Raw genomic sequence first — 24027 nt, forward strand, 5'->3', positions numbered from 1 at the left:
AGTTGCGGTGGGACCGGCGAAGGCCAAGCTGAAGAGCAAAGGCAGCGTGCAGACTTCCTGTCTGGGCAGGATGTAGGGCAGAGACAGACTGCGGTCATTACAGCTGTACCCAGAATGCACCGGCTGGAAAATATCCGTCAGTTCCAGGAAGTAGAGACTGACAACAGAAGAGGCCAGGATGGGGAGCTGCAGTAAAGAAACAAAAAAGTTCCAAAGGTCTTCATTTTCATCAAGAGACATCGTAGGACAATGACGTAATGTTGTCAATGTGAGGGAGATTTAATGAGCAGAGTGGATGAAAACAGAAGCTTGAGGACCAAGGGAAACAGAAAATGAACAAAAGACGCAGATTCAAGGGTGCAGTCACATTGTACACATCTATTCTGAAGCATTTCCTGTCAATCATTATCCTAAACAGGGCGAGCAATACTGCTTTATCTAAAGATGAGTCATTCTGAAGGCTCCTCAAATCCCAGTCAATAACAAGCTGAAGACGGAGACGGAGATGTATCAGCACTGCCTCCTTCTTTCTATCGGCTATGAGAGGACAATGAATCTATTCAAAATGCTTGTAGGTAATAAAAAGCAAAAAGTACTTAAAAATCGATACAATACCTTTCTGCAGCCATAGTAAAACACAATTCCTTGCTACAAAAAATTTCAACCTGCTTTTATACAAAAACGTTTTGTTTTTTTAATGTTATCTAAAAACATAGATTTACCTATTACAAAGACAGGTTACCATCGCAAACACACTCATGTAATTCTATTAAAGGCTGAACTAGAGGATGCCAGATTTCTTTAATGAAAGCAGAATATGGACCTCAGCTGACCCTGGTTATGGTTACTATACACAAAGAACTACAGACAGAACTATGCAGGAACAGGTGGAGGTGAATGTTGCCTTCAAGGCCTGCAGTGTGTGACTGTCTGGAAGAATGACATCCCTTTGCTTCAGTTACTTGCTATGTTTTCAGCAAATGCACAAAGGTAGACACACTGAATCCATCTTTTTTTTCACTACACTTCTGTGTGCTACAGTATATATATTAGATCATGCCAAGCCTCATATAAAGTGGGGTACATTAGGGGAGAGTGGGGTAAGATGAGCCATTTGTACTTATGTTGTCCTTGAGGCAAGGAAAAATTAGGTAGAAGTCAAATGACAACATTTACTTCAGGATGTCTCCTATCAATGCAAATGAAAATAATCTATCTATCACCAAGGGTCATGAAAATATGACCTCTCAAAAAAAAAGTGGTCTTGAGGCTTAACTTGCCTAAGCTAAGCGGTTGTTGATCCGCGTCAAGGGATAAATTGAGCCATCTGGGGATAAATTGATCAACTGACTTAAGTTTAAAGTAAAAACAAATGTTTCTGATATACATAGACTAGTCATTGATAGTTACTCACGTTATATAAGTGGTTATTCTCTCCTCTCTCTATCACTGTAGTTCTGTAGCTGAAGCCCTTCTAAAGACATTGCACTGGCTCATCTTACCCCACTCTCCCCTATATTCTGTTGTGTGTTAACAATCAATGTCTGAGGTTCAAAGCCAACACCATCCTGAACTGCTCATGATATCAGGGCAGGGTGTAAATAAATCACCCACAGCGGTGTTGAACTTTTACTATAGTTACAGGAATAAAGCTGTCTAAAGGTCAAACCAATTGAAACCTGAGGCCCAGCTTTGGTTCAGTCCGTCGCAGTACTGGTTTCCTGTCTGTGTTATTCTGCATTTCCCTCGTTCGCCCTCCTGTGTCCTCCTACAAATCTATTCAGTTTGTTACTAGTTTTTCTAGTTTTCATTGGTTCCGCCTTTAACAGACTTTTGACTTTAAGTTCTTGAATAAGCTTTTATACCTGCCTCCTCTTTCTTTCTGCATTTGGGTCCTGACTTCCTTCCCCCGTGACAAGTTTGGAGGCAGCCTTGGTTCAGCTAAATCAAGTGTGGTGGTAACTTCCAATCTCTAGTGATGCTCTTTCACATTAAAAGCATTCCTAGTGTTGCTCCATGGCTTGACACAGCTGCCCCAGCTAAAACCCAAACAAATACAGATATTAAAGACTATTGCTATTCTATTTTTAACTTACAGATATTTGGTTCTGGTATAAATACACCCGATTAACATACCAGCTTAATAACATTAATCTTAAAGTGATTACCGTCAGCAGCTGGGCCAATGTGTAATCCTCACCTTACATTAGTAACATCAGAGCAGCGACTCCAACCATAATGAAGCTGTCCCTCTTGAGGGTCCGAGGCAAACCCACCATAGTGTCAGAGTCCTGTGGGAAACTCTGCATATTTCATGTTCCCTATATTGCTCTACTGGCAGGATACAAATTGCATAATGATGTAGATTCTCTGAACGTGGGTTGGAAGCTGCATCCTCGTGAATGCATCCCTGCTGTTAAAATGATCAACTACATGATCTTCCTTTTCTCCTGAGGCGCACACATTTCTCACTCAAACAGTTACATAAAGACCTGTTTCCACCGCCTTCAAACCAGGATTACACAGCAGGGTTGCTAGAAGTTTCTCAAGATCCCTAGAAATACACAAATGACTTTCTTTTGATTAAAGGACAACACCAAATGTTAGAAAAGGCAGATTGGCCAAAAGTCTAATGGTAATTAATGGGGTGAAGCCTGCGAGCTAGTTCAGGCAGTCAACTCGAGCACCAATGATACATTCGCACATAACGCCCCTCGTGACTCTTGCAACCAACCAAACATAGTCTCCTAAACTGGCGCTCTATTTAAACTGTCGGATCTGCCTACCTCTGCCTCGCTAATGCTGCTGCTGCCACTGCTGTTTCCACGCTGCTAATGAGTTCACCTCACTGCTGCTGCTGCTGCTGCGTTCACGTTGGCGATGCTCGCCTGCCCAACCACCACCCCAGCTTCCTCCCCAGCTTCCACCTGTAGGCTCGGGGGATAGTTATCTAATCATCACTCAACGTTCTACGTTAATATGTGGAGTGATGAGGCCCGAGCCTAGACGCCAAACTCAAACTATATACCTCTTCTAATAAACATATTAATGAACACGTGAGTTGTCTGACTGAACTGGATTAGTGGTAAATGCTAACAGTGGCCAAACGTTTCAATGATGATAAAATCCTGAGGTTTAGCCAGCATATTGATATCCATGTTCAGCATGGCAGTGTTGTGAGTTAGCATGCCAACGCTTGCTAATGCTAAAGCATTAAACACAAACTACAGCTGATAGGAATATTAGTCATTATTTGGTCTGAAACTAAAGTGTTTGGCAAATATTGACCTGATAACAGAGAGGCCAACTCAGTGGACATTTTTAAACGACAGCTAAAGACACAACATTTTAGCTTAGCTTTTTATTAGCGACACCCTCCTTTGAATGGTCTTTATGTTTGACTTACTTTTATATTGTTTTATATGTTTTATTGGTCTTAAAGGGTTTTCACTTTTATTATTTATTTAACAGTTTTAATAGTAACATTTCCTTTAAGTTGGTCTTTTAATATATGTACCCTTTATTATAATTCTGAAAGTTTTATTTCTATCATCCCTTTACATTTTATTGTAAACGTTTGCTTTTATGTTATAGGGTTTTATATCTTTGCATCGATTCACTTAGTATTGTCTTATTTTTCCGCGACCAATCATTATTTATTTTATTGTATTTTATTGTATTAGCATAACTTTTACTTCAATGTGTCTCTTAACCTAAAATGTTATATTTTGTTGCTATGCTGCTTGTGTCTGAAAAGGTCTCAACTTCTGATCTGAGGGGAATTTATTGTCGTTTGTTTTTAACTTGTGATGTGTGCCATTTTGTAAAGCACTTTAAGCTGCACGTACTGTATGAAAAGTGCTAGATAAATAAAGCTTTATTCTTATTATTATTAACAGTACTAGATTCAATTAGGGGTATATCAGCTATAACCAATGAGTGTGTTCTTTTGTTAAATGCCCCCTTGGTATTGGTTTGTCTCACCACAGTGGCTGGCAAATTAACCGGCCATCCTCCAAACTTCGAACCCTGGCAATCCATCCCATATAAAATTCCATCAAAATCATAAATGTCAGTCAGTAAGTCAGTCATCACCAAGATCGTTGGTCCATTTATCCATTCAATAGTTGAGAGATTTTCGTGTGGACCAAAATGATGAACCCATCCTCAGAGTGATGTGTCTGACTAAAACATGGCTCTCTACTGTGTAAGCCATATTAAATATTAAAGCATCCATTATCCAAATCACAAGAAGGGGCGATGGGTAATGAAAGACAGAGAGGGTTATGCCTTTCCTAAGTTATTGGTCCCACTACTTAAAAACATTACCATTTCCATCAATATCAACCTGTAATAACAAGCTGTACTGTGCAATATATACCTGGCTGCTATATCTCTTACAGGTTGCGTATTTTGTGAATTGTGTAATTTTGTTAACCTTTTTTATTTTTTAATGCATGCTTCTTAACCCCTTTTTTAAAGCTGTCTTTGGCTCTGTTGATGCTGTAGCACATGTAAATTTCACTACTGAGGGACGAATAAACGTATTCTGATTCTGATTCTGAATATGGAATAATAATCATAAGTGCTAAATTTGGTCAGAATGAGCAGAAGGGATGCTCGTAGAAACCGCTGTCTTTTGATTTGTTGGTTTAAATTCACATTATTTGATGTTATAAGCTGTAAATTATGGTTTGTTGGGTAAAAGCAGCTATGAACATCCAGCCCCCTGTAGCTTCTGTGCTGTGTGTTATTGTTGGTCAGTAGGTGCATAAACGTTCTGTTATAAACCTCATAATGTGGTTCTGTGGTGTGTAAAACAAGGACAGGAGTAGGTCAAATGTTAGCCCTCCCTATCCTGAGTTCGCCTATGCATGAAGGCACAAATGTCCATCCTTGTGTGCCACCTGCTTTGTACATGTATGTCATCCTAACAGCCATCATGGCAGCCTAAACTTCAGATAACGCAATCCAGCATTTCACTGTTCTCATAATCCTAGCATTTGATTTAGGGGTAAGATTAATATGCTGGTACATAGAGTAATTTCATTAACTGTAACTCCCACTCGAATGCATTATTTTTGATGATACCCTTCATGCAGGAAACATTTTTGTATTCATTCCAAGTAAGAAATGAAACAAATCACTGCAGTGTAGGAGGTGTCTCAAAGTGTTTCATGGTATCAGTCAATAGTACCTGCAGTGAGTCTGCTCCTGCCCTGAGGAGCTGCTCACCCTCCTACAACACTTTCAGTATTCTGCCTTTGAAAGGAGAAAGCCCTTTACACTTCATCTGGAAACGAGACAGCCTCTACATAGGAAAATAACATATAAGTTTACACTAGAAAGTGGAAGCTAGTGGTGAGCTACAAGCAGCCAACAGAATGTTTGCATTAATTTCTGTTTGGGGTTTTTTGAAGGTAAAAAGCAGTAGATGTGTTCAAAACATTGAATCATGAATTGAATCTGTAACACTGAATCCTCAGACTTTAGCTTTAGCTTAGCAGTGGTGAGGTTAAGTCATGCAACGGTCATCTAGGCCCAATTCCAAGAGACGCTGATTTGAAACATTTGTTACGAAAAGTTACGGCATTCCTGTTTCTGCCAAAGAAAGGGAAGCTCATCCCAAAGTTTTCTGATGTATTTACACCCCCATCTGAAAAAGGGGAGCCTCAATAAGCTGCGAATATGTGACTACAGACGGAGTTCACTCTGCCACGGACTTGGGATTGGGCCTTAGTTTAGCACAACGTTATCTATTAGCTTCTGGCTATTGCATAAAGGCTTAAACTATTATAAAATAGTTTTTCATGTCTGAAAATGGTACCTCAACAAATCGTGTTACTTTTATAAACATGTGTTTGCCACATATTTTATTTTCTGCAATAATCCATACAGAAAAATCCCATTACTTTTGGTCGAGGGAGCTCTTGTGATGCTAACTTCCGGGTCGGCCTACAGAAATACGTTACCGCCGCACAACTAAACTTACATTTATGATGTATCTGTAGCAGTGTTTGTGTTGGTCAATAAGTAACAAGAAACAGAACTACCAAAGATATGTTTCAGGTTATTTAGTAAAACAGTGAATCACTTTTTTAAACCGTCAAATATCGATTTTGGTATTGGCCTCAAAAATCCAGTGTTGGTCAGGCTCTTGTTAAATGCTCTGAAAGATTTGCAAAATACACTCAAATAATCATCACAGATAAGGCAATGTTGACCTTTACTGACATCACTTATAAAGGACTATAACAGTTTGATAGATGAGTTACTTTTTAGTGGCCATCTTGGAAGGCAGGGCAGAAAGCCTTCTATCATAAAGAGGGGGAGTTGAGATGAGCTATTGGTGGTGTTACACCCAGGTGTACACAGAAAAGGGATGGAATAAGGGGTGTGCAACCCTGGCTTACTTCCCCCTTCTTCTCAATTGTCCTTTGTTTTTTTGGAAGTACACAACTTCTTTGGAAAAAAAACCCTTAATGTCTAGGCTAAAGGGAAGCGAACCCCAGAGTGTTTCCTTGCTGCTTCACATTCTCTATTAATGTCACATTCACAGATATGTTTGATTCTAAGGCTGAACATAAAGATAACGTTACTAGTATCTTTGTTTCCTTCTCTTTGGGGGCAGAAAGCAGTTACTGCTCAGGAAACAGGTTGCCATAAACCCAGTTTTTAGTACTGCAGATGCAAGCGCTTTTATGTGGGCCATAGACTCAATCAGTGAAATAAAGTCTGGCCTGGATAGCTTAATAGAGTTTGGTGATTGATTTGGAGTGTGTCTGGAGACAGATACACAGTTCAGGCTCTTTAATATCCATCCCTACTGACAGTCCACTGTAATTGCTAGATATACAAAAGACATATAAATGTGGGTTTAGCGTACAGGCTACAGTCATTATAATAAAATGGTAAAGGAAAGAAGATTACACACATGGCTTCTAAAGTAGCTTCTGTCCACTACAGCTCAACTTTAGCTACTGACTTCAAAGAGTAGTGCAGGAATGAGTCCTAAAAACCCGAAATTAGTTCTCATTTTACTACTTCCTGTTCCTTTGTGTTGCAGTCAATGTTGTTTTTGACATGTTCTTGGTTGGAAGCCTGACCAAGGTCTGTGGTTAACACGCTTAAAAGATGTGCATGTTTTGTTCTAATTGTTTAATGAGACTATACTAAACGTCATCACGCCAAACATTAGCCGCCTTTAGCTTAGCGGTGGTGTTATGCAGCCATGCAAACAGGCTTAAGGCTAACTTTAGCTTTTTACTCCCGGAGACTTAACTTATGCTTTAACAATCATAAAAGTGCTGTTAATATGTGGAATGTATCCTGCTGAACAAAACAAGTGTGGTAATAATGTGTGTGAAACAAATCTAACAATGGTGTAGCCGCCAAAATCATATAAAATAAACAGATAATTAACTTAAAGTAAAACTGAAGCTGAGTTAGCGAATCTTACGCAGAGCAAGGATGCAAATCCAGACAAGAATCTCCATTTGTCCATTTATTTCCATGATCCAATATCCAATGAACACAGTTTCCTATTGATTCTGTTCCCTAATCCTTTCCTGTTGCTTTCCTTGCTGGCCTGAATCACCCTGGTAAAACACCATGTGCCTACTAGTGCCCTACTCTGACCACCACCTTTCTCCAATATATACACCGGGTGCCCGGTCACCCAGTGCTCAAACATGCCTTCAAAGCATAAAAACTACTAAAATAAATGTTTAACTATTCAATAATATAAATCTAAATATAGCTCCAACATTACTTTTCTTGACGTAGCCCTTGTGATGCTAACTTCTGTGGGTTCGACTACAGCAAGAGAAACAGGAGAGTGCAGCATTGCCCTCTGCATTACAGGGGGGGGGGGTTATATACGGATATATTGTGTGTATGTTTGCTGCTATGTCACCTTTGTTTCCTTCAGGCCCAAGAAAGATGTCTCCTAAGAGATACAATTACGCTAATCTCATTTTATGTCATAATTTAAGCTATTGAAAAAGCTGATTTAACAGCAATTTATTTAAATGTTTAAAGATTGTTTGCCTGCCTGCCTGTCTGTCTGTCTGTCTGTCTGTCTGTCTGTCTGTCTGTCTGTCTGTCTGTCTGTCTGTCTGTCTGTCTGTCTGCCTGTCTGCCTGCCTGTCTGCCTGTCTGTCTGCCTGCCTGCCTGCCTGCCTGCCTGCCTGCCTGCCTGCCTGCCTGCCTGCCTGCCTGCCTGCCTGCCTGCCTGCCTGCCTGCCTGCCTGTCTGTCTGTATGTCTTTCCTTTCGTTTACAATACATGAAATAAAGGATGTAGGAAGATAGATATCAGAAGGATCGCTTTTGTTCCTGGAAAAATCCCTGTCCTAAATAGCCGGCTGTCAGCAAATGACGAGTCTACTCCAGAGCTGCTACGGGATGTCAGTATTTCATGGTTGGGATAAGTGGTTCTCGACAAAGCTACAAGCAGCAGCACTTGAGGCTAGCATTTAGGCCTGTTCGGAACAGGCACATTTTAAAAGGGTACAGCAGGATTTAAGAAAATAGACTAAGAAATCTACTATTACAACATGGGGGAGTAAATACTCTGGAGTGCGTATCTGATGAAGTGAATACGTAGTGAGGATCGTTTTAAAGACATATCAAGTAAAGCCTGAGTGGCCACTGTGCACACAGAGGAAGGAAGGCTGCAGAGGGATGTTTTTCTCCTCTTAACGTCTCTAGCCCTGAACACACAGATGTAAAAATACACCCCATTCAGAGGGCCATGTTGCCTAGCAGCCAGTTGGTGGGTAGGATGGTGTGACAGTGTGTGAGATGGAAAATGTAAGACACACAGAGCAGCTCTGTCAGGAAGAGAAAGGAGGAACACACAATTATTATGGTGGATTCAGAGTGTTTTTAACTGAAGCTACTGAGACGCAATGTTGGGTTCTCGTCAGACCTCACAATACTGGAGATTCCGGCAAAAAAAGCCATCTTTAGCTGTCCTTAAAGCACTTTGCTTACTGCTAACATGGAAACATTGCAAGAATAGAGTAGAATCAGCAAAAACTATGTGCCAACAGGCGTTTTCCTCATTAGTGATTCATCTATTATTCAGTGTGCCAAACACATTACCTACAGCCCGGTCCATAGCCTGGTGCGACAATGGACAAATATTGTGTCTCTGAAAACCCCTCCATCAACCTACACTTCAGACTGACTCTGTGAAGATATGTTGTGGCAAAAAAATGAAGGTAGCTGAGAAATACCCACTGGTTTGCAGTGTCACAGAGTTAGTCTAAGTTTCTCTCCCCGCCATTGCAGTCCACAAGCTGCATTCACATTCAGCTCAGACCACTGCTGCTGCTTTTCAGCTGTCTGTGTCTTGTGGCCACAAACAGAACATTGATTAGAGCATTAGCTTTAAATATAAGCAGTTAAACAGTGAATTTAAATAGCTTTAGTTAGGGTTAGGGTAGGGGTGGGGGAAATAATCGATACAGCATAGTATTGCGATACCTTGTGTGGCATTACTGTATCGATACAGGTACGCCAAGTATCGATATTTTATTATATAAACTATTCATATTGCAAATCCAAATTGAGGTTTTTGGCAACCATTGCTTTTTCAATCCACTAGATGGTGTTGAGCTTTTTCTTGTGCCGTCATGGCCATGGGTAAAGTCAGTTGGATTGGCAGGAAGTTATTCAAACAAAGATGGAGTCAGCGGAGAAAGAAATCAGACATGTGCCATATCGCAATATATCGTATCGCAATACTATCGTATCGTGGCTTAACTATCGCGATAGTATCGTGTCGTGGGGACGCTGGTTATTCCCACCCCTATTAGGGTATATGGAAAGTGAAAGTCAAGGTGTTCTCAAACTCTAAGTAAATATGGTTGCACCTTTCAGCTGGTGATATGTTCAGGATGGTTAGCAGTAAGGCACTGTTGCATCTAATAGGGGATGGGAACCCCAGTGCATTGTGGGGCATCGTGGCTTTCTGGAGAATAGCATCTATAGCAGGGGTGTCCAAACTTTTTTCACTGAGGGCCACATACAAAAGAACATACGAAGGGCCGGGCCCCTCACCAGATGTGAGATATATTGCCTCATAAGTTAAGATATAAGTCAGCAAAATCAGTCAAATGTAGGTTAATTATATTTCATAATTGAATATGCTTAAAGAAAAAAAACAGCATTACAGCTTTCCAGGGTTAATTATTTTCTAAGATTTGTTAGAAAATGTTTCAACTTTAATTGAATTTATTTGAAAGTTGAGCTTATTAACACATGAACAGTACATTGCGTAACGTATATTTACATTTATATTTAAGAAGTACATTATAAGACAAGCTCAAGTTTCAGGTGTGGGTCCATATCCCATTATAGTTTTTGAATTTGCTAAGGGACAAATAAAAGTAGCCCCCAGGTTAGCAGTTTGGACACCCCTGATCTATAGCAACAACAGCAGCTTCAATATATATCAGCATTTCCCAGTCATACTGTATGTCAGCGGTTTTGCTTCCATAATGCAATCAAGTATGCGCAAAATATGAATGCCCTTAAAAAGAGAAGCTCTCGGCTGAAAAACATGAGCGTTATTTATCTTTTTAAGTTGATTAATGACATCTGTCCATATGAGAAGAACGGACCGATCACTGTTACTGATGTCGGTCCATTCTGGTGTTTGGAGTTGGTGTCTATGCCTGTCGCTAATTTAAAAATATAAAATATTTGGAGCCCCATGTCAAGTGTAGGAACGTGTTGATACAGGACCTTCAGATCTACAGGTTTAATGACGACTAACAAAACGGACTGAGGTAACACAGCTAATGCTATGCTGACTGAGTGCTAACAAAACGTTGGCTAATTAATCTCCCAGTTTCATTAGGTATACTGCGATATTTGTTGACTGTTTAAAGGCAACCTATTATAAAAAATCCACTTTTTCATGTCTTTATACATAAACATGTATAGATGTGTTTGAGATTTAGAAAGTTTCAGGAACAAAGACCCCTTCTTTTTATCTGGATCCATCTCTATAAAAACCTGTCTGAAAATCAGTTGATTAGATCTTGGCCACTTTGTGATGTCACAATGTGTTTTAAGGTTGTGCAACCAGTAGCCAATAACCAACCAAGGTAACCCTGTCCACTTTATCACCTGAATCTCCTCCTTGAGCACCATTTTGTTTTTTAACTAATCACTTCTCAGAGGGGTGTGGCCAGCAGCAGCTCATTAGCATTTAAAGCTACAGATAAGAATCAGCACTTTTGGAACAGGCCTGAAACAGAGGGGTTTATGGGACAATGATCTGTTTGCTGTTTCAGCCAATCAGAGACAAGTTCTGTATATATCTGAGACCTGGAATATATTGTTGAAAAAGAGTATAAAAGGAGACCTTTAAATCATATTCCCAGTGTAGTTGTTTGTGTATAAGTCAATGTGTCCTATTGTTCCGCCAGCTGCAGTCCACCTCAGTTGTTATGTGTCAGTGCAGCAGCCATTACGCTTGACACTGTCAGAAGGTGTTAGTGCATGCAGATATTGGACATTGATTACATTACATGTCATTTTGCTGACGTTTTATCCAAAACAACTTACTTAAATACTGTAGACAAGCCTACAGGAGCAATTTGTGATTGAGTATCTTACCCAAGGACACTTGGTTTGTCCAATAGCTAGACGTCCATTCAACCCAATAAGCCACAGCCACATGATTACATTACCCCACCAAAGGTGGATCATTCTAGATTGAATTGAATATTGAAGCTGGCTGAATGAACCCCTCATCCAGAGCTGCAGTGGGGAGGCCAGACAAACAGCTACCCAGCATTAAAGATCAAAGTGGGCCCTCCACAGATATGAGTGTCGTGTCATGAATATCTGTCCTTGTAAATTGTGCTGCGTAATCTGTAACACTGATCTGATCTGTAACGCCGCAGCAACAATTACTGACAGATTTCTATAGCTGTTTAACTACTCTAATGTCATCACGTAGCTACAGAGGAGGTTGTAGCATGGAAATTGTTAGCAATTTGACAGATTTACTATAGCCAGTTTAGCTAACTTATGTTATAAACGTAGTCTACCAGTTCAGAAGTGGACATACAATACAAGAAACTCAGATGTCAGGAAAATTAGTTCTTGTTTTACTTATAGTTTCTGGTGGAAAATCAAAATAAGGTGAACAATTGTCATCTCAGATAGCCGCAAATAGCAATACTCATGAGCTGCTGCTGAGGCTTCTGTTGAATTAAAATTGATAATCGCAAGTACAAAAGTATGTGCTTCTCCATATAACTATTAGTGTATATAAGCTCTTAAACTACTCCAAATTCCTCCTTGACTTTAAAAGAGACCAGTAGCCATATGTCTGGTCACAAGCAGTACGACTTCATGTCTTCATGGTCATGCTTGACATATAACCCAAATATAACCCTGAAAGAGACATAACAGTTACTGATGCTTTGGTTAGGAGAACAATTAATAAATCTGAGTTAAACTTAACTAGGTAAATTGGATGATATGAAATACATTTCTGAACCTCTAGAGTTTTTCCATACCTTTAATTACAGATAGCTTCCTCTTTAATATCTGGTTAGTCTAATGGACAGGATCTTTGTATCTCTGTTTGTCAGCTACATTTAAATGGATTAGGCATAGAATTTTTCTTGGAATGGTATATCACTTGGGTTTTTACTGAATGTATGTTGCAAACTATATAAAATAATGTCTATATCATGGTTAAAGTAATCATAATCATAAAAAGATCTCTACATACAGAACGTTTTCCTCCTTATCTGCAAGGTCTAATAAAATATTGCATTATGGGAGTTCAAGGATCAGTGGTGTTGGAGGTCAGCCTATAAATGACTAAACCTTAGAAAACACAGCTTTAAGTGTGGCCATTATTTTTAATATGTCCAGCAAACGTTATGATTTGAGCATTTTTTGAAATTATCTTAAAAATGCCTTCATTTATACATTTGGCCAACATCAATGTAGGTTGCCTGGAAGCTCAGACATGTGTTAGGTACAGCTACTGTCTGTATTTGTTACAGTTTGACCTGCCAGTACATTTTTCAGTACACACTTTTGTTCTCAGCAGGACTCTATTAACCAACTCAGTCCAAATTTCAACACCTGATGATGCAAGTGGGGGCTAAGCAGCAGCCAGCCAGACTCCATACACTCCCTACACCTTTGATCAGTGCAATGTGGACACCAGGAATAACAAACCCAACTCCAGAAATCACTGTGCTGCTGCTGCTCAGCCCCCGCAGGGTACAACATGAATGTTTCTGGGAAAGACACTCAGAAATCTATTTTCAAAAGGACCATTTTTTACTTAAAAAATAACAAAAATTAAAGTAAAATGCAGATAGTACTGCGCATGTGCGGCTTTCAACAGTTAAGAGCGAGATGGCATACTCTTTAGCAATCTTCATCATCAGCCCTGGCAAATGTGCTTTTCTAGATTGACTTGCCCCCTGGCAAGCGGGCAAGCCTTTTATCGAGCCTTCACACCCCAGCTGCCTATCACAGACTGCAGTGATACAGAATCTGACCCATTTACTCCTCTCATCCATCATAAATATTGTGTTTTACATTGGATAGCTTCAAGGCATTTGAACATATACAATTTCTGACCACCCCTTTCATTGAATTCTGAGCGGTTAAGTCAACTTTTCTAACACCTACCATGTTCCCAGTCGAAAATGACCGCCATTGAAAATGAATGGGTAACCCTAGTCTAGGTTCATCCATCAGATAGCGCACAACCAAATTGATAACTATATTAATTTTGGAATACATTTTAAGTGTCTATTCTTTGTATATTCAGTTGTTCATATAAATCAGTAGTCTGAGACATAACCTAACATAACATAACTGTTACTAATAGTAATAATGCCAAAAATCATTTTTTAAATGGTGAAAGGAACACACATTGAGCCAATTGGAAGGCTGTTCCACAGTCTGGGGGCGTATGGACTGAATGCAGCATCCCTGTAGGCTGGAGTCCTGGGGCGAGGAACAATGAATGAGAGGATGTGGAACACAGATATCTGACACAGGCCCAACTGTGGAGAATCATTTCTTAATACCAATAATAAAAGGCATAGTGTGACTCAATTGTGTTTGTGTAGCAGGAAATTAAAGTAGCTATATGTTCATGTTTAAGGGTTATCATTTGCATTGGTTAATTTACTCTATGGCTCACTTCAGTCTTTTTCTATCAAGCTGCTTTGACATGATAGATGAATTATGAAGCACTTGAACAGTCAGTATAATCTCTGCATCCTGCATCCAAAGAATCGTACTATCCTGAGGAGACTGCAGTGTCACTGGTTGCAAAAAGCACAGGGTAAACAGGGACGAGGGGAATACAGATTGTCAGTATCGCTGCTATCAAACTGCATGGCTTTCTTCACAACTGGATTACAGCCTGGCCTCATTATGTGGCATCTCAAGCATATACCCACAACTCCATATTTATTAGCATCATTAATTTAACCTGGCCACTCAGACAGGTCTATTAACAACTCTGCAGAATAACAATAGATAGATGGATATATGGATAGATGGATGGATAAATAGATAGATAGATAGATAGATAGATAGATAGATAGATAGATAGATAGATAGATAGATAGATAGATAGATAGACAGATAGACAGATAGACAGATAGATAGATAGATAGATAGATAGATAGATAGATAGATAGATAGATAGACAGATAGACAGACAGATAGATAGATAGATAGATAGATAGATAGATAGATAGATAGATAGATAGATAGATAGATAGATAGATGTCAGTTCTAAAGAATTGAATATCCATATATGAGTATCCTTAGTTTAACCTGGCAAATCAGACAGCTCCATTAACAGCTGCAAAATAACATTATATCATGTAGTGCGATAGATAGATAGATAGATAGATAGATAGATAGATAGATAGATAGATAGATAGAAAGATAGATAGATAGATAGATAGATAGATAGATAGATAGATAGATAGATAGATAGATAGATAGATAGATAGATAGATAGATAGATAGATAGATAGATAGATAGATAGATAGATAGATAGATAGATAGATAGATAGATAGATAAATAAATAATAGATATATAGACATTGCACCTCTACAAAATAAAAGCACGGCAGAAGAGTGACGCTGTCCTTGGTCTCATTCCCGCCTTTCAGCCTCTCCTTGGCACGAGACATCACGAGTGGCCGGTGGTCTCTCCCGTTGCCGGGAGACAGGGAGCTGTACTTGATTCCCGTCGTAATTTTGGCGAAATTCCGACAGTCCGGTTCCCCCAAGTCCTTATCGCTGGACCACCATAGCAATGCAAGCTGAGCTGTGATGCCTGATGGGATTTTTTTCTGCAGTCTCCCCTAAAATGCGTTTTTTTGGGGGCTCAGAAAAAGATGCCAGCGCCGAACTGGCACTGTGTTCTCCGAAGCTGTCCGCCCTGTGTGCTGCCATTAAGATCCATGTTGACAGTACGCTGTTCAGAGGTGCAGTCACCGGGGGTCCTCAGTGAGCTTCCCCGCGCTCTGCTCCAGCTCTGCGCTGCTGCAGCAGGTGACAGCAGTTAAGATAGACACAATGACCACTTTCATTTCCTGTCAAGATTTTCAAAATAAACCTATTCTGAATCATAACAGAAACACATTTATTGCCAGCAAGTATTCGAGGAATTTGTCTTGGTGTATATGGTGCATGCATAAACACATACAAAGAAGTTAATTGTAAGAAAAGGACCAAAATGACCTCGGTTTTACATCGACATAGTTTACTTCTTATAGCCTAATGTTCTGGCAGATTGGTCACTTGTAATGTTTTCTTGCACTATTTTATTTTTATTCTTTTTTTTTTGCACACTTTTTATTATTTTATGTGTTATATAATGTTGGGTTGTTGAAGGAGCCTGGGACTCAAGGTTTCATTCCCATAATTACACTGTAGCTACTGTGCTTATGACAATACAACTTTTGAGTCTTTTGGGGAAATAATGAAACAATTATAAAAAATAATATTATAACATTAAAATATAAAGAAACGTTTACAGGAAATAAAGACACACACAACATATGAACAGTATGATGTGACAAAATACTCATTACAATAAAATAGCATAAAATAAATATTGGTAAACAAAGTGGAAAGCCGTGCCATTTCTTAGCACTATTTCTTATTCAATCAATATATATCCACTGGGTATTTTGAGCTACACATCTTCAAACGTTAGTTAGGGTGTAACTGATATCCAGAAAATGTCGTAACGATTGAAATGCACTACAAAAATAATAACCACGTCCGGTCTGTTACAGCAAATGTCTGCTAACTTGATGTATATCAGCAGCAGGTGCCAGGCGGCGGGGGAGATCACTGAGAGCTACACTCGATGTCCCACTCTGCACCACATTTAGACATTGCCTACTCTATTTCCAGTTTAACTTAGCCTACTTTTTAAGATCTACATGCCTCACTGTGAACCATTTTGTCTGAAGTAGAAAAGTTCTGGTATCAGGCTTTAGCTCTATTATAAAGATAATTCTGAGACTGTGGAGATGAGAAAATAGCAACTGTGTTTCGTTCTCAGATAATTTTATTTTGAGTATTTAAAACGATGAATGTGTCCAGAGTTAGCATGTGGTACTAGAAAAGGACCCTTTAGTCATTCCTCAGCTCCACTACGGATAATAATGCTCTGTTAGTCTCGATCCTAAACAAGAAACCTGCAAAGCAAGATAAAATCAGCAACTCAATATCAAGGTCTTGAATTGAATTTCAAAGAAGAGTGGTTCCTCTTCTTTATATACAACCTTTGGAGGAAAGCCAAAACCGATCGATGTGTGCTAAAAACCCAATTTCCGCACGGGTAGCGCGCATGAGTGTGTGTGAACGGCCCCTGTAGTAGGCTATAACAAGGATAATATGTGGGGCACACAGCCTACAGGACACGGACACACAACACAGTGCCATGTCATAACCTGAGGCACTGCCTGCAATATGTTGTGTTTTGGTAGACTGCCATCATACATGTGATCAGTCAGTCAGTCAGTCAGTCAGTCAGTCAGTCAGTCAGTCAGTCAGTCAGTCACCAGCACCTTTACACTGGCATGGCAAAATGGCAGAATGAGGGGGAGTGGACCCTATGAGAAAATGGTGATTAACCAAAGCAGATGGATATAATCTAAATTGCATATTTGAAAGGGGATGAATGTGTAGGAAATAATTGGGTTTAGCCTACATTTTGTAGACTTTTTAAAATCAACTTTCTCCCATGCTGCAACCGTTATGAATTCTATGGAAACCTGTTTCTGCCAAAATAAGAACAAGAAGAATAATTATTATGGTTTGTCTCATAATTATGACTTTTTATCTTATAAGTATGATTTTTTAAATCTAATAATTATTCAATAATTTTATTTTAATTGGCAGAAATTGACTGCCACAGATTTCTTATTCACACTGTAACTATTACTTGAACATAATTATTAAAAACCCATTGTTCCAGGCCAACTGCTGTTAGTGTAACTCAACCCTAACTGTGAAGGAAATTGGCTTCTTGAAAAATAGTAATTGATTCAGTTATTTTTACTATGGTTAAGGTAGGCCTTTACTTTCGGCATCTTGTAGACTACGCATCAAGTGAAAAACTCATTATGCAGAGTTACAGTACCTATTTCAGAATGATGATAGATTAAGAAGTTATTATTTAAGCATGAATGTGAAATTTTAACTCCAAAATGTTGTTGTTTCATTCATATTTTTGGCCATCGCTGGGCCTCAAGTGTGCTCAAATGTGATGGGAACATAAAAGGAGTTATGACATGATTTCTAAGATAAGGCCTAAAAATGTCATTGGGGACTCAACGCAAAAGTCCTGGGGACTTCTCTGGACACTGTGGAGGTGGAGGGAGACAAGAGAATGTCAGCCAAGATGTCCTCCCTGCTGGACAATGTGTCCCACCCCCTCCAGGACACCCTGTCTGCACTTTGCAGCTCCTTCAGTGGAAGGCTGCTTCACCCTCGGTGTCTCACGGAGAGATACCGCAGGTCCTTCCTTCCTGCAGAGGTCAGACTTTACAACCACCACGGCCCCTGGCAGACCCCCCCACAATACGGACTGTTGAGATCTTGTGTAATAAACGGCAATATGCAATATAGGCACTTTTCTTGAAATACTGTGCAATAATCACCATCATCATCATCATCATCATCATCATCATCATCATCATCATCATCATCAATCATCAATCATAATTTGTATGATGTCCCAACAACTGACTTTACATATGTCACTAAGTTCTGAAGTTGCTGCTCATCATTTTTCAGCCATGGATGTGTATATCCTACTTTATATAACTAATGTGTTCTTTTCTTCAATATACATATGTTAGCTTATTCTGCGTTATTGCATGCCCTGCTATGCCACTTTTGCATCTATGCCACTTCTGTAACAAATGTACATTTCCCCTCTGTGGGACTAATAAAGGTTTTCTGATTCTGATCCCATCTGGTACGGATCTGGTGTGGTATGATGATTGCTTCATGCTTTGAAAAACAGTTTAATTTCGATCAATAATTAACAGCTTATTTATCGATCAGAGAACATGGTCAAAAACAGCGATTAAACACTCCAATAAACCTCACAGGGGTAACACATAATTGCACAACTTTTTGTTTTGCAAAGATTGTTAAAGATTTGTGCGTATGCCATGATAACATTGTTGCTCATACGTCTTGGCGAAGAAACAAACTTTTCGAGGAGTCCCTGAAGGCAGCATTGCCTAGCAACAGTGTGGTTTAGTTTCTCGCCTCTAACCAACTTTCTCCGACACAATGCCAAAGAAGAAGGAAAAGAAAACTGTCGAGAAACTAAATGAAGTCCAGAAAATGCAGAAAAGAGACAGTCCTGCAGATAAACGCGGCTCTGATGCAAAAGATAATTATTTATATCTGACTCAAATACGATATCTGACCGAGCAGCTGGAGAGGTGAGACTTCACGAGAAAAAAAGTGATATATAAATGTTACGAAACCAAATGACTTTAAGTGAACTTATTTTAATATGAATACTTTAGTAATATGTTTGTGTGAGTTTCTTTTTTTATATACGTTATTTAGTCCTGTTCTCAAGAAAAATCGCTTTAGGGCAGTGTTAAGTAGCTACTATGGTCTTAAAGTACTCCATTACAAGTAAAAGCCCTGATTTCAAAATGTTGCTTAAATAAAACTAAAAAAAAGTATTAGCATCAAAATACTTAAAGTACAAAAAGCAAGTAGTCATTCTGCACGATTACCCATTTAAAAATATACAATGTACATTAGTATTATCATAAATGTACTTCAAGTGTCAAAAGTAAAAGTTGGTGCAGAATGGTTCACAGTATTTTGTTATTATTTACTGTATTATCCTTTTTAGAGGGTTTTAGTATTGCAGTTTGTCAATGTAAAGCCATTTAGATACTTAGAAATACTGTGTAGATGAGTAGTACAGTACTGCATTATACCATACCAACATATCATGTGTTTTTATATAAGTAACTGTGAGTGTTAAACAAATGTAGTGAACAGTAAAAAGAACACTATTTGCCTCTGAAGTTGAACTTACATTTTTTTATTTAAACGTAATATTATTGCTCTCAACTAACATTGTACAATTATGAGTAATTTAATTAAAGGCAACATTTCGGTTTTTACAAAAAAACATAATAAATTATATTATATTAATGTGTAATATTTCATCCCAGTGCATTTGTTGATGTATATGTAACATTATCAATCAGAATACAAAGCAAAGTCGTCAAATAAATGTATATTTGCCTTTGACTTTGAAATGCATACACAAGTACAAATACCTGAGTACATTTTTTTTTTCTCTCCATCATTTCAGGAATCATTACATTCTATTGTATTAACTGTCAGCTCTGCTTGATTATTTTCCTCCTCCAGATATCAGCTGAAATGTGAGGCACTAGAGAGGCAGAAGAAGGACTTAGACTGTCAGTGCAATATCCTGGAGAAGGAGAAGAAGGACGTTGTTGAGTATCTGAAACGCTCGCTGCTGGAAAAGGAGGACGAGGTGGACGAGCTCACAGAACGTCTGGAGAGTCAGCAGCAGGCCACCTGGCAGGACAGAGACGCCCAGCAGCTGCAGATTACTGAGCTGAGGAGAGAGCTGCAAGGCCGGATACAAGACATCACCTCAGAAAACGAATCCCTCGGTGAGATGGAATATCTCTTTTGGTTTAAGCATGCAGATGTAGCATATTGAAAATCCTATGAAGATGATTTTGAGATGGTAACCTTTCAATGACAATTTTCCACATGAAACAGTATTTAAGAAAATAATAAAGGAAAAATGTCTTTCTCATAGAATGAAGTTGTTGTGGAGATCGTATAGGTGAATTATGTATATTAGAGTCACTACATTGTCACAACTTCCACCTTCTTGTTTTGCCATTCAGAAAGCACCTGCAGAATATGAAATGTATGCAGTTGTTTGGATCACTGACGAAAAGGCTAATGTGAAACAAACAATAACAATAATTTATTCATCCTGGGTTAATCGGATTTTGGGACGATTGCTCCATTTTAGAATAAAATACAAATATTTTTATGAAGTTCAAAAAACAGGTGCAAACATGTACCCACAGCCCAAACTATTTCCTTTAGTACAATCGCACTACAGTTTCAGTAACATTGCAAATAAAATAAAAAATGTTTCCTTGGCCAATGTCACAGCTGTGTGCATCCCTTTTTAGTGTCCCCGTTTCCGTGGTGTTTTGAGTTTCTTGCAGTGTTTTGAGTTATTCAGGGCTTTGAATTAATGCTGTGCATGTTTCATCAAGATGGTGAATGTTTAAGCATACATTGTCAAGTCAGTGAATATCTTTCTTCATTTTCATGTGTTTTGGTGTTTTTGTATTTGCATCGATTCCGAAAATACATGATCACATTTTAGTATATAGCAATTGTTTTTTCCAGCTAACAAGAGTAATGGCTGAACAGTTTAACATTTTTTAGGGTTACGTATTTTGCCCAAGAACACATTGACACATGTTGACTGCAGGGATCAAACCCCTGACCTTCTATTTAGAGGACCACTTTCATCCCCCTGAGTAGTCCTCCAAAGATGTAACTCTCTCCTCCTCGTAGCGTCGAGGCTGGCAGCCCTGGAGGAGTTTCAGGAGCAGAGGGAGCAGCTAATGTCCCACATGGAGTCCCTGGAGAAGCAACTGGCAAATCAGAAGGAGGAACATAAAGTTACCATCCATAGCCTGGAGATGAAAGCCCTGATGGATAAGAAGAGGTTTCCAACTGCTGATTTACTTACAGCCTCACATGTGCAATAGAGTGGTGAAGTTTTTTTGTAGGTTGACCCGGAAATTAGCATGTGCTCCGTACACAGAAAGCAACAGTAGTTTTCCATTGGCAAACACATGTGATACTTACAGGTTTGTTCAGAAGGACAATCCCCACATATTAACGGCAATTGATGATTTTTTAAAAGTGTAAATGCAGTCCGCAGAAGTAAAAAGCTAATGTTAGACTATAAACCAACTACGTCACGACTCAACTTCCATACTGCTAAGCAGAGGCGGCTAATGTTCAGCGTGAAGACGTTTAGTAGCCTTATTTAGTCCCCTGTTAGCTAGCTAGTTTTTATGACACATCGAAGCTTCAGACAGTCACCAGTTGAGCATTTACTGACATACTTTAGTTGACTCTGAAACCAGAGATGCTGACTAATTTCCAGGTTTTAAGACTCATTCCTGCACCAGATTTTTGTAACGTATATAACATGAAGAAAAAAACAAATAATAGACAAGTAAAGCGGTAAAGTGTGGTAAAAAGACAGGGCTATGTCACACAAATATACAATAATCTTCTCAAGCGTTTCTATAAAATAAGCTGTCCCTAAATGTTTACCCTTTAGGTTAGAGAAGGAGATGGAGAGCCACGTGGCAGCCATGGCGGCGGAGGTGCAGCACCTGGTGGAGCAAAAGGTCCCGGAGGCAGCCAGGTCGGCCCTTCAGGAGAACACTGAGGTTAAGAGTCTGAACAGCCAGCTGTCAGAACAGAATCACTGCCTGATGGAGGAGAACTTCGCCCTGCGGGAGCGGAAGAGTCAGCTCAGTGTGGATGTGGAGAACCTGGAGGAGATGCTCAGAGAGACGTCCCGCCAGAACTGCGTCCACAAGAAGGTGAGGGAACACATATCTACACGTTTCAGATTCAGTTAAGATATTAAGTCAATGATGTTTGCATTCATGATATTGTTCCTCCATTAGGTGGAGGAGCAGCTCACAGACAAGTGTCAGCAGCTGCAGGCGGAGCTGAAAGGCTTTAAGCAGGAAGTGGAGCAGCTCCACACCGAACACACAGGAGTCCAGGCTGAGGCACTCAGGTCAAAGCTTACTTTCAAATTCAAAATACAAATTCATTTCCAAAAAAAAAGAAAGAAAGAAAGAAAGACGCCCAACTTAACAAGTGGAAATAAATAACAAAATGTAAATGTATTGATGATAAAAAATTATGATAATTTCATGTAAATAATACAGTTGTCCACATCCAGCTGTGTTCTTCATATTCAACAGTTAGAAAAGACGCTCCCAGTACAGTAGCTGCAAATAATATTAAAAAATCTGCAGGAAGCTCAAAACACAACGGACACCAGGGGACACTAAAAAGTGACGCACACAGCTGGGACCGGAGTGCTTGTTGACGTTATTTCTGTATTTGTTTTGTATTATTTCTTTAGGCTACAGTGCGTTTCTCCTAATGGAAAAGTTTTGGGCCGTTGTAGCGCGTTTGCACTTGTCGGCCACCGTATGTTTGAATGACTGGTCTACATTTAACAGTAGCGACCATCAATTACATAAATAAATACCTGAGTATTCTTAATGACAAATGTTGGTACAATTCTTTAGGAGAATATCCAATCACGGCCACAATATAATTCTGTTATTTAAAGAAACGTTTTTGCTAATAGAAATGTTTGTAAGTCGCTTTGGATAAAAGTAACAGTTAAATGACCTGTCATTCAGCAGAGAGATGCTTGCTTTGTCATCACCTCCTTGTGTCTTTACAGAAATTTGACCCTGAATCCAGCTCAGACTTTTCAGGTTGAGCTTGCTCGCAACAAGCTGGCTGGTCCGGGCATCGTACTCCGCCCCACACCGAAACACAAACACACTCTCTCCAGGACGGGAGCAGCCGGGTCCAGCAGCACCCAGGTGCCTCTGCTCAGGTCTGTTCATCTACTCTGCAGTGTGTGGAAGTCCTGTTAACTGGCTCTGGTGAAAGAATAACGCATCTTATGATGCATGTTTTATTCATTTTACAAATAAAACATACATTTTATAGAGAAATTAACCTTAAACGCATCATTTACCTTATTTTGCAAGCAATAGCACTTTAATCACCAACTATCTGTTTACAAATGACCCTAATCTTATTTTCTTGCTATGATAAATGTACATTTTTCTTTGCTTTAAGAGGATTCAGTTGTGTTGTACATTTGTTCTTCACTATACTTGTTTGTTTATCTTTTGTTGCTCTTTCCCTCCCCTCAGGAAGCCGACCAGTCAGAAAACAGATCGCTCCATAAACCACGGTGCTTCCAACCCAGCCGTCTCACTTCTGACCTCCAGAAACTCCTCTACTAAACCCAAATAACAGAATAGAACATATATCTAGAATAAAAACCATCCATCCATCCATCCATCCATCCATCCATCCATCCATCCATCCATCTTCTCCCGCTTTTCCGTCAGGGTTGCGGAGGTAACAGCTCCAGCAGAGAGCCCCAAACGTTCCTTTCCCTGGCCACATCAACCAGCTCTGACTGGGGGATTCCAAGGCGCTCCCAGGCCTGCGAAGAGATATAATCCCTCCACCTGGTCCTGGGTTTACCCCTCGGTCTCTTCCCAGCTGGACATGCCTGGAGCACCTCCCTAGGGAGGTGCCCAGGTGGCATCCTCACTAGGTGCCCGAACCACCTCAACTGGCTCCTTTCAA

At 39.5% G+C, this 24027-nt stretch overlaps 2 protein-coding genes across 2 annotated transcripts in view; one reads left to right on the plus strand and one right to left on the minus strand.

Moving 5' to 3' along the window:
• LOC134866480 (phospholipid phosphatase-related protein type 4-like) overlaps positions 1-15212 on the minus strand; it is a 40359-nt gene extending 25147 nt beyond the window's left edge. The window contains exons 1-2 of the mRNA XM_063886684.1: positions 15129-15212; positions 1-186 (exon numbers count right to left, since the gene is read on the minus strand). Coding sequence (XP_063742754.1) covers positions 1-186; positions 15129-15212 — 270 coding nt within the window. The remainder of the gene's footprint in view (positions 187-15128) is intronic.
• Positions 15213-18842: 3630 nt separating this feature from the next.
• Positions 18843-23675, plus strand: cfap157 (cilia and flagella associated protein 157). Its single transcript, XM_063886858.1, is given in 8 exon segments — positions 18843-18998; positions 19957-20228; positions 21163-21316; positions 21944-22211; positions 22299-22414; positions 23099-23172; positions 23175-23257; positions 23583-23675. Coding segments are annotated over 8 exon segments (1215 nt in total). The 5' UTR covers position 18843.
• Positions 23676-24027: the final 352 nt, after the last annotated feature.

The sequence above is a fragment of the Eleginops maclovinus genome, chromosome 6 (genome assembly GCF_036324505.1).
Source record: "Eleginops maclovinus isolate JMC-PN-2008 ecotype Puerto Natales chromosome 6, JC_Emac_rtc_rv5, whole genome shotgun sequence".
Lineage (NCBI taxonomy): Eukaryota > Metazoa > Chordata > Actinopteri > Perciformes > Eleginopidae > Eleginops > Eleginops maclovinus.